At 53.7% G+C, this 10,999-nt stretch overlaps 2 protein-coding genes, 1 non-coding gene and 1 pseudogene across 3 annotated transcripts; all 4 read right to left on the bottom strand.

Annotated features, from left to right (window-relative positions):
* Positions 1-274: 274 nt before the first annotated feature.
* Positions 275-4,235, bottom strand: Coasy (Coenzyme A synthase). Its single transcript, XM_008835305.3, has 9 exons — positions 3,195-4,235; positions 2,351-2,565; positions 1,993-2,124; positions 1,668-1,857; positions 1,519-1,583; positions 1,255-1,339; positions 989-1,086; positions 737-883; positions 275-642 (listed from the first exon to the last, which is right to left on the bottom strand). The coding sequence occupies exons 1-9, from the start codon at positions 3,892-3,894 to the stop codon at positions 580-582; spliced, it is 1,695 nt and encodes a 564-aa protein (XP_008833527.1). The 5' UTR covers positions 3,895-4,235; the 3' UTR covers positions 275-579.
* A 3,284-nt stretch (positions 4,236-7,519) lies between these two features.
* Positions 7,520-7,624, bottom strand: LOC115070717. The gene has a single exon (XR_003849865.1). It is a non-coding gene; the product is annotated as a U6 spliceosomal RNA (small nuclear RNA).
* Positions 7,625-8,339: 715 nt separating this feature from the next.
* On the bottom strand, positions 8,340-10,559 carry Hsd17b1 (hydroxysteroid 17-beta dehydrogenase 1). The gene is made up of 6 exons (XM_008835304.3): positions 10,261-10,559; positions 10,003-10,170; positions 9,696-9,875; positions 9,515-9,608; positions 8,986-9,160; positions 8,340-8,891 (listed from the first exon to the last, which is right to left on the bottom strand). Exons 1-6 carry the CDS (start codon positions 10,355-10,357, stop codon positions 8,676-8,678), a joined length of 930 nt encoding a protein of 309 aa, XP_008833526.1. The 5' UTR covers positions 10,358-10,559; the 3' UTR covers positions 8,340-8,675.
* Positions 10,560-10,727: 168 nt separating this feature from the next.
* Positions 10,728-10,820, bottom strand: LOC115070718 (annotated as a pseudogene).
* Between the last annotated feature and the right edge of the window lie 179 nt (positions 10,821-10,999).

Genomic DNA, 10,999 nt, shown 5'->3' with positions numbered 1-10,999 from the left:
GCCCCCCCCCCCCCAGCATTGAACTCTGAACGTTCTGGCTAGTGTCTGGCAGGGCATGTGTGGCATTAGACGTTGTCAATGGCCTGTTATGCTGCTTTATAGGTAGGAAAGAGCACCTTATTCAAAAGCACACAGCTAGTCAATCTGGCTAGCTTGAAAAGCTGTACATTTAACCAAAGCACTGCTGGGCTTCCAAGGCCTTTACCCCTCAATCTGTAGCCTAAAAATCCAGAGATCCCAGGAGGCAGTGGAGCAGGAAGCAGAAATCATACAGTTCACACTTGAAACAATCATCTTTAATTCCAAGTTCCAGTGTTTATCATGACCCATCAACAGTGCATGAGACATCCACCACCCAAGAAAGGATTGAAACCCTAGAGGGGCCTGCTCCCCCATCAGCCACATCCTCACTGCTGGTAAAATGCCAGCATACTAGGCAGGCTTCCAGGCCTAGCTGTGTCCTGCACAGTTTAGCTTGAAGCCCTCTAGGCCTGAGACAGGGTGAGCACGAAGGACCCTGTCCTCACCACTGGGTCTGTCAGCTCCAGGGGCCAACTTGGCTTCACAGAAAACTCATTGTCAGTCCTGGGTTTGATGAGTCTTGGTGATGCGCTTCTGTAGAAGATTCCAGGCTTTTTCCACCTTTGGGCAGTTCAAAATGGTAAGAGAAAAGAGAGTCAGGCAGGCAACCACTTGACATCCCTTCTCACAATCTAGTATTTCACTGGGCACCCACCTGGCCTTGAGTGACATGTGGTTCCCACAAGGTGCTCAGAACCACATGGCTCTGTTCCACAAGCTGCTGCCCATTCATCTGGCTCTGAAGCCGGCTCTGAGCGGCAGCCTCACTCAGGCCATCCCTCTCCACAATGCGTCGTACAGCCTGGGCACAGATGACACACTTAGTAGGAAGGATCCCAACTCAGCCTACTGGATCAGAGCAGGATACTCTCTGCAGTGGGGAGCGGGTAGGGTGGGCTCCAGATACCTCACTCTCAGGGATGACAATGGTCCACACCTCATGTACCATGTTCTGCCAGCCGGCTTCAAGCAGCATGGCAGCATCAATCACACACACAGTCGTTCCTGTGGGGAAATCCTAGTCACTGCCAGCAACACCCTGACACTTGCCGTCAAAAAGTCCACCAAACACAGTCTCAGGAAAAGCGACTTTCCACCTGGGACAAGGAAGATCCCAGAGGAGTTGCTCTTTAACTGTCCCCTTTGGCTGCTACCATCATCCCTCCCACTCACCCTTAGCCACAGCCAGATCCATCTCCTTTCGGGCCAGCTTTGCGATAACTGGCCACATAATATCTGTGAGGATCTTCAGCTGCTTCTGGGGAGGGGGACAGGGAGTGAGCAGAGGTTACCTTCCTTGAGAAATGGAGGCAGCCTGGGAGATGGGGGTTGGGAAGATATGAGCAGAAAATGCCTTCCCAGGACAGACTAGGGAGTCTACTGGACCCCACCCCATGCATCTGATAGCAGCTGAGGAGTCCTTGGAAAGGTGTTTACCTTGCTCCCAAATACCCGGCTGCCTAGGACCTTCCTGTTGATGGTGCCATCTTTATGGAGAATATCTGGGTGACAGACAAAGAAGGCTAAGCAAAAAGTCAGGGCTATCTTCTCACCTCAGATCACTTCTACCACTCCCCAGTTAGTACCTGTTCCAAAGGCCTCCACCACAGGCTCGTAGGCGGGGCCTCCAGGGGCATAGGCCCGATGGCCCAAGTGGTCACTGTCAATGATAAATGCTCCTAGGCTCTTCAGTAGCTGAGCCACTGAGCTCTTCCCAGAGCCACTGATGCCAGTCAGCCCAAGCACATAAAGACCTGGTGGGAGCTCTGGCCTCTCCTGGAGACAGATGAGTGGGAAATTCAAATACGGGGTGTTCAGGCTCCTGCTTGGAGCTCAATCCCTGTTTCTGCTTTTCAACATTTCCAGCATACCCTGGGGAGGAGGAGGAGGAGGGAGGGAGGGAAGGCTTACATTTGGAGACCGAAGGAGGTTTCCCAGAAGGCGCTGTCGGAGGCTGGAGGAGCTGACTTTGTCTTCTTCATTTTCATTGTGACTGTGGTCCTTTAGCAGCTGAATCTGGTACAAGGCAAGCTCCTCCTTGCCCTGAGGTAAAGAGGGTAGGGTAGAAAAAGAGGAAGGAGGATGAATGTGGAGCCCCAATGTGCCCTTTACTCTCCCTACCTACCCCTCTCCTCCTCCAACAGCAGGCAGTTCCTTCTGGCTTCTACCGTGAACCCTCCCTACCCTGCTCTGAGGCAACAGTACTTCCAACAGGCCCCACAATGGCTTTCCCCCTCCCATTCCCTCTGTCAGTCTCCCTCAGGGTTACATGTTCAAGGCGGAAGCGGTTGACAGCCATCCCCCCACGATAGGTCTCCTCGCTGACCACCAGGAACTCCAGGGAGGGGTCAGAGCCAGCCGGCCCATAGGGGTCCAGCAGGGGGACGACTTCAAAAGTCAGGGAGGGCTTGATGTCCACCAGGAACTCACTCAGATGTTCCACACGCTCTGCATAAGGCTGGAGCAGCTCAGGGAGCAGCTTGCCTGGGGAAAGAGCCGAGAACAACAGTGAGCTCTTTAACTGGGGTACAAGTGTGGGCTCATTTGGGAAAGAGTATTCCTAAGCACTGGAATCCCCTGGGGGGGGGGTGGCAGCAAGAAAGGGTGAAACTGGGAAGGTCTGGGGGGAGAGGGGAATGATGGGAAACACAAGCACCATAGATAGTCTCTCCAAGGGCTGGCGTGTGGCCAGAGAAGCCACCACGAAACTGCTTCAAGAGAAATTGCCAGTGGGCATCAGCTAGATGGAGAATTCCAAGAAACACTCCATCCTTGCATCCCCTCACTGTCTATGGCACTATCGGGTCACCTAAATTCACCACCTACCCATTTACTCACAGTCTCAAACTTTAGAGTTGATCACTTGAAGAACTATAGTGCATATTTCTTGGTTTACATTTGGACTGTGAGTGACTTCAGTGGGAGTGGACCACCACTGAGGAAACTACATGTGATCATTTAACAATGTTTCCCTTAGCAACAGAGTGTCAGGCACTGTGACATTTGGTGAAGTCATGGGCGGCTCTACCCTTCCTTTATCTCGGGCACTGGGGGAAGCAAGAAAACTTGGTGGGTGTCCTCCACTGCCCTAATCCAGGGTCCCTCTCACTCACTCTTCAATAGGTCTTTGTCTGCTACTCCCACCACAAGCTGCTCCTGGGCCAGCACACATGCAACACTGAGCAACACTTTGTGGGCATTGTGCAAGCGGTCAAACGTGCCACCCACAGCCCCACGGTGGTAACCACAAACAGGCTGATTTGGAGATCTGGCAACGGGGGAAGCTGGTCTGATGGTGGAAGGCAAGGGGACATTCTGGGGCTCCGCTGGCAGCTCTCCAGTCCCATAATCGGGGTATAGCAGCACAGAAGACAACTGTGGGGAACAGCTGTAACAGCTGGTGGCATAACGCTCTAGCTGTTGCTTAACAGGATTGTACTGGCTCCCGTCCAGGGTCTGGAAGTCCGTCAGCACCACTTCTGGAGGGTGGGCCAGATTCTGGACCGAACTGGGCAGTGTAGGGAGAAAGGTGTTCTTGGTTTGGAGATTGGTCAGCAGAATTCGGATATCCAGGTGCCTGTGCAGGTCAGCGCCAGCGTAGAGGTGCGTGATGAAATCCAGAACCTCAAACGTGGCCTGCACGGGGCTAGCCTGGGGCTGAGCGGGGCCCCCCAGGCTCATGCCCGGCTGCAGGTGCACATAAAGGGTGTGATTCACCAGGCGGGATGCGGAGGTCAGGATGGGAGCCAGGCGCGGGACCAGGGTGGCCAGCGGCGCTGTCAGCACCAGGAGGCCCGAGCGGAACACGGCCATGCTGCCCAGGCCTGCGGACAGTCAGAAGCGAGAGTGACCAGGCGGCCTGCAGCGGTGCTCCGACGCAGGAGGCGCAGCCTGGAGCGAGGACTTCGAGGGCGGAAAGCGCAAGCCTGCAAAGGAGGCACGGGCTGGAAGCCCCGAGTCATGGGGCTGAGGCTGCAGGGGTCCTGGGTCCTCCTGTTGAGCTGCACGGGGTCTTCGCAGCCTCGACGGTGGGGCTGCACGGGCCGCTGCGCAGCGGCCCGACTCACGGAATACCGCCCGCACGGCTTCCACTGATACCGTCGCGGAGGCGACCCAGACAGCGGCCCGGAAGCACTACCTCAGGACACTGCCCCACCCCGACCCGTCCCGCCCCTGGTCTCAGCCTACAGGAACCCCGTTCACACAAGAATGCTCGCGAGACTTCTAGGGGGAGGCGTGTCCTCCCGACGGGGCGGGGCTGAGTGCAGAGGCTGCCGGGATGCGCCAAACCCAGGCACTGGATCCACTAAGATCTGGGTGAGCAGAGCCGGGCAGGCTGCAAAGGCAACATTTCGCGGATTCCCGCAGGCCTGGAGAGGCGGGATTTGCTTTGTCCTGCGGCTTGCCAGGATGGGAAAGCCAGGACCACACCTGCGGTTCTTTCTCAGATCTGGGGTCTGGGCAGTGGGGTCACTTGCTTGCGCTTGCTCCAATCCAAGCCCTCCCATTTCGAGGACCATTGTAAAGTTACAGGACAGCACAGCCCCATTTCACAGATGACATGTTGGGGTCCTGAGTGTTCCAGAGTACTAGGGGCTGGATCTCGTCCGTAGGATGCTCTAGACGGTACGCAGGTCCTGTTTGCAGGGGCAGGCAGAGGGTGAGCTCTGCAAGGGAGTTCAGTAGAGTTGCTGGGTTCTCTGGCCAGGGGAGGCAGAGGCAGGTGGATCTCTGTGAGTTCCAAGCTAGCTGGGGCTACAGGGAGACCCTGTCTCAAAAAAGACTAAAATAAAATAAAAATATCAAAAAAAAAAAAAAATTGGTGGGACCCACACCACACGCCACAGAAGGTCTTGGAGACCTTAGGAGAAAACCTTGGATTTTACTGATAGAGGCTTCAGAAAATACACCCCCCGACACACACACACACATGCTTTCATGGTGGGAAACAAACTCTGCCTTATGAAGCAAGCTTTCTCCCACTGTAACCACACTCCCAGCCCAGCCAAAGGTATTTTAAGCAGAGACATAGTCAGTCCAGTCTAATCTTAAACTCCTGATCCTCCTGCCTCCACCTCTTTAAGTACTGGTGTATGCTACCACACCAGGCTGTCACTTTCATTTCTGAAAGATCATTGTGATTATACTGTGAACATTTTACTATGAATAAGCAAAGGTGACAAGAAAAGCAATTCAAGGCTGGGGCTGTAGCTCAGTGCTTGTCCCAGTACAAGGGAGGGAGGGAAAACCAATTCTGAGGCTTACTGCAGAAATCCAGGAGAGGGGACTGGATAGCATATGCCTTTAATCCCAGCACTTGGGAGGCAGAGGCAGGCAAATCTCTGTGAGTTCAAGGGTAGCCTGGTCTACATTGAGAGTTCCAGGCCAGCCAGGGCTAAATAGTGAGACTTTGTCTCAAAAAAAGAAAAACAAAAACCACAAAATTGGGCTAGGGTGTTGCTCAGCATTTGAGTGCTTGCTTAGCATGTGCAGGGCCCTGGGGGTAGGGCAGTATCCAGGTATTATCCTGACAGTATCTCTGTACTTAGAAGGTGAAGGCAAGATCAGGAATTCAAGGTTATCCTTATCTACATAGTTTTAGGATAACCTGGGATACGTGACCCTGCCTCAGAAACAAAGAAATACAAAAGGACCCAGGAGTAGTGGCTTACACCTGTTAGCCTCAGCACTAGAGAGGCTAAGGAAGGAGTCTTGCTGCTAAGGAAGGTTGCCATGAATCTGAGGCCAGCCTGGGTTATAGTTGAAACCCTGTCTCAAAAAAAAAAAAAAAATTGAGGCCAGGCATGGTGGCACATACATTTAATCCCAGCACGGTGGGCAGGTTTTCGAGTTTGAGGCTAGCCTGATCTATATAGTGAGTTCCAGGCCAGCTGGGGCGACAGGGAGACCTTGTCTCAAAAAAACCCCAGCTCTTGGGAGGCAGAGGCAGGCAGATCTCTGTGAGTTCAAGACCAACCTGGTCTACATAGTTCCAGGACAGCTGGGGCTACAGGGAGACTTAAAAAAAAAAAAAAAAAAAAAAAAAAAAAAAAAAAAACCAAAAAACAATAAAACAAAAATTGGGGCTGGGGGGTGACTCAGTGCCTAAGAATGCTTGCCACACAAGCATGGGGACCTGAGGTTCTGGATTCCCCAGAACCTATGTACAAAGCCAAGTGTGAACACACACACACACACCCTCAGTGAGAGACTGTCTCAAAGGAATAAGGTAGAAAGTGATAGTGCAAGACACCCCCAAATCCTCCTCTGGCCCCATGTGTGTGCACAGATATGGGCACATATACCACACACATTCACTCCATGCACACAGGCATGCATAGGTGCAAGAGTAGGTGCAAAGGAGCAGCCCAGGAGAGGGAGCAGGCTAGGAGAGCAGGTCACATGCTTCAAAAATCCATACTGCTTTGATGCTCTGCTCTTCTGGATGCTGTGGACACTGCAGACCCATCCTGGTCTGTAGGGAAGACTAGTGTGGTAGCTGGAGCCCCATTTTGAGGGAGCAGAGGAGGCCCTTAGCTGAGGTCCCCCACAGATCCTTGAGGACCCCAATAGGATTCTTTTTTTTAAATATTTTATTATTTTATGTGTATGCATGTATTGCCTGCCTGTAGGTAAGTGCACCCATGTTGTGCAATGCCTGCGGAGGACAGAAGAGGCTGTCAGATCCCCTGGAACTGGAGTTATGGACAGTTGTTAGCTGCCATGTGGGTGCTGGGATTTGAACCTGGGTCTTCTGGAAGAACAATCAGTGTCCTTAACCTCTGAGCCATCTGTCTATCCCCCCTCCCACCCCCAGTAGGCTTCTTTCAGTTCCCACTTTCCAGGCTCCCTACAGCCATGGCCGGTCCACTGCAAAGAGCTAGCTCTCCCCATCCTTTACCTTCTCTTAGACATGCGCCTCAGCCTAATCCCCTGGGGACACTTGGGCCCTTTCCCCTGCCTGCAGCCTCTGTTCTAACTTCCATCTCCCTCTACCTTCCCCAGCAGCCCTCCACCCTGCAGGTACTTATCAGTGGCTCCGCCTCCATGCAACCCTCTATGGGCTCAGGAGGGAGGACAGACCCTCCAGCATACTGGAGCCCAGCTGACTCTCCTGTGGAGAGAACAGGAACAGCGCTCCCAGGCTGGAGCTGGGTGGACCTTTCAGGAATTTTGTCTTGGGCAGGGATAAGGAGGGTGACAGCAGGGCTGCCTAGTTTGATGTAATGAGCCCATAACAAGGTTCTTGTGAAGGGTTTTTTTTGGGGGGGGGTGAGTGTGTGTATTTTGTTTTGTTTTTTGTTTTTGTTTTGGTCTTTTTTGAGACACTAAAAGCATGTGCCACCATGCCCGGCTTGGTTTTGGTATTTTTGAGACAGGGTCCTGTATAGCCCAGGCTGGCTACATAGTGGAGGATGACCTTGAACATTTTTTTGTTTTCAATATGGAATGCTTCGTGATTTTGCATGTCATCCTTGTATGGGGGCCATGCTAATCCTCTCTGTATCATTCCAATTTTAGTATCTGGACCTCTAAAGTGAGCATGAACTTGACCTTCCCATTCTCTTGCCTCTATCTCTTAGTCAGATGTAGCAACAGGAGTGCCGCCTCACCAAGCTTTTCTTTTCTTTTCTTTTCTTTCTTTCTTTTTTTTTTTGGTCTTTTTGAGACAGGGTCTCCCTGGAGCCCCAGGCTGGCCTTGAACTCATAGAGATCCGCCTGCCTCTGCCTCCCAAGTGCTGGGATTAAAGGTGTGCACCACTATGCCCGGCCAAGCTTTTTCTTTTTGAAGGATCTCCTGCAGCCCAGGCTGGCCCAGGTCCCCTGCTCCTCCTGCTCCTCCTGAATGCTGGCATTAGAGTCAGTTTCTTTTTTATACATCTGGTTCTGCAGAAAGCATTTCTAGCTTGACTTAAGCTAGGAAACTGTGCAGGGTGGCCAAGGCCTGTAACCCCAGCACCTGAGAGGTGGAGGCAAGAGGATGAGAAATTCAAGACCAGCCTGGGCTATATGAGATGCTGTCTTAACAAAAGAGGCTACTCTCAATTGATGCCTGCTGTTAAAACCTCCTACAACTTGCTGGCTCAGCTGTAAAAGCACTTGTGGTACAAGCCTGAAGACCTGAGTTTGAGCCTTGGAGCCCACAGTGGAAGGAGAAAACTGACTCCCCAAAGTTGTCCTCTGACCTCTGCAATTGTGCCTTGGTGCAGTGTGTTCTGCCCACCTCCTCACAACATACACACATATACACATAATAATAATAATAATAATAATAATAATAATTTATTGGAAAAAAAAAACTCCACTTAGCAACTCGGCGAGATTAACAGCTCTCACTACAATCCATGAGATCAAGATTGCACTTTTTAAAAAGATTCTGTGCCCATTTTAAAGATAAGAAAACAGAGACCCTAATGGCCCTTTTGCGTGCTATAAGCGGCAGCATAATTTGTCCTGGCTGGTTTTATCCGATGTAGGCCAGCACAATTCAGACGCCACCCCTACCCCAACTTTCGAGGGAGGAGTCGCACACCGAGGGAGGCAAAGAGCGCGCAGGAGCCTGGGACCCACACAGGCTTTATTTATTTCGGCGGCTAAAGAAGCGTGGGGCTCGGGGTCCCCTGGGGGCCCGGGCTGCGTGCCTCCGTCTCCTCCTGCACCTGCAGGCCGGCGAAGGCCTCGCGGTGCATAGCTGCGACGTAGCTGCAACCGCTGGCGTCCTCCAGGCGCAGCCGGGCCAGCGGCAGGAAGTGCTCTGTACTAAAGTAGCGCAAGGCGGGCTGCGGGGCGCGCAGCGCGGTCAGGAAGAGCTGCGGCGGGAAAAGCAGCGTGGGTTGTCGCCCCGGTGTACCTCGCGTCCTCGCACGGCGACGGCGCCCCTCCCCCGGGCCCCTAGGCGCCCACCTCTGTCACCTCCTCCGGGTCCTGCGCCTCGCTCAGGATTCGCTTATAGCCCCGCAGGTAGTGTGCGAAGAGGCGGCGGGTCGGGGCGTCGGCGCGCTCAAGATCCCCACCCAGGCCGCCCTCCAGCTTCGCGAAGAAGGCAGTGTGCACCGCGCCGCACTCGATAAGGCTCACGCTGCGGGGCCACAGTAGAGGGAGTGGTGAGAGGCCGCATCCTACTGCAAAAGGGCTGCGCGCTCGTGTGGGGGCGTTCCATGTCCACCCGGGGCAGATAGGGGCACTCTGGCACCAGAATTGGAGCCTGGCTACGTAACTTTCAGCTGTGTGATTCAGGGCCAGTCACCTACCTTCTATGTGCTTCTCAATCCCAATATGCCTTAAGAGATAGGGTGACTTGTGAAATGAGATAACAGGTGCCAAGAGCACCTTGGCACACACGTCACCTGGAGGAGGGGCCAGAGGCATTGTCCTAATACAGCTCGGTTTGGGTTCCCAGACTTCAAAGGGTTTGGGTGGGCTGGTGACTCACTGGACTCCAAAGGGCAGCAGCAGAATCGCCAGACTCTCACACAAACCTTCGAGGGCGAACTTGCTGGCGCAGTAAACTGCATGGAACGGCAGCCCTTGGAGGGAAGACGAGGCTGTTGAGGCCTCGCCCTTCCTCACCCTGTCCTGGATCCCTTACTCTGGGCCCTGTCTCTTCTGCTCACCCATCAAACCTCCCACACTCGCGGTGACCAGCACACGCCCGGAGCGACGCCTCTTCATGTCGGGCAGAAAGGCCTGCAGCATCCGCACGGTCCCGACCACGTTCACGTCCAGCACGGAGCCCACAGCATCCAGCTTATGCGCCTCCAGCGGCCCAAACAGTCCCCGTCCCGCATTACACACTGCGGTGAGAGAGGCCAGATCCCACTCACGCACTGCTCTCGGCCCCCTCTTGTCCCCTCATGTTCTCTGAACTCGGGGCGTCCTGGATTGGACCAGGATGTGTATGGTGTGTATGGGGAGGCTTACCCAGCACATCCACGCGGCCCTCGGTCACACGTGCCCGGGCAGCGGCCACAGATTCTGAGTCCCTGACATCCAATGCCAGTGTCTCCAGGGAGCCGGGAGGGCATCCCCGAGCCTGGGCTGCCTCCAATAGTGGCCCCTGCGACTTCAGGTCCCTCAGCGTGGCATAGACTGGAAGTTTGGGAGAAAATAAAAGGCTTACCACCCTATTTACACCTCTGTGGGCTCTTCCCTGGCCTCCATGCCTGTCCCCTCATATACCTTTGAAGCTCTGGGACCGGTCTGAAGCCAGTCGTACCGCCAAGTGCAGGCCAATTCCAGAGGAGCACCCGGTGATGAGCACAACAGTGCGGTCCATGTGGATGGTACTGGAGTTGGGAGCTCTAAGATCTCTGGTGGCTGTCTGGGGCAGGATATCACCTGCTTGGCCCCACCCCTGCTGTGGTGGTCCTCCCCTTGGGGTTCCCACCCCCCCCTTGTTTTGTCTGCTGGTAATCTCAAGGTCAGGTCCTCTCTCCCCACCCTGTTGTGGGTCAAGGCACAGAAAAGGACACTGGTTTTAACACCAAGCTGCCTTACAGGGGAGGGGGTGCTCAGCAAGGAGCAGACTGGGCTCCCTGGTGGGACTTGAGTGGTTCCCCTCGGAAGATCCTCCCAGGCAGAATCAAGGCCTCTTCCCCAGGAACATTTTTGGTGTTTGTTTAGAACAAAACGTACTTTACTAAAACAAAAATATGGAATGCTTCAAGAATTTGTATGTCATCCTTACCCAGGGGTCAAGCTATCTTCTCTGTAGCATTTCAATTTAAGCATATGCAAGCACTTTTTTTTTAAAACAGGGTCTCATTATGTAGACCCAGCTGGCCTTAAACTGCCTGTCTCTGCCTCTGGGATTAAAGGTGTGCACCACACCCAGCCCCATGTTTCTTTTTTGGTTTTGAGACATCTTGTAGCCTAGGCTGGCATCAAACTATGTAGCTGAGGTTGGCCTTGAACTTCT

Source organism: Nannospalax galili, unplaced genomic scaffold (assembly GCF_000622305.1).
Source record: "Nannospalax galili isolate Female #2095 unplaced genomic scaffold, S.galili_v1.0 scaffold137, whole genome shotgun sequence".
Lineage (NCBI taxonomy): Eukaryota > Metazoa > Chordata > Mammalia > Rodentia > Spalacidae > Nannospalax > Nannospalax galili.
Note: the sequence above shows the minus strand (reverse complement) of the source record. Positions and strands in the feature narration are given on the sequence as shown.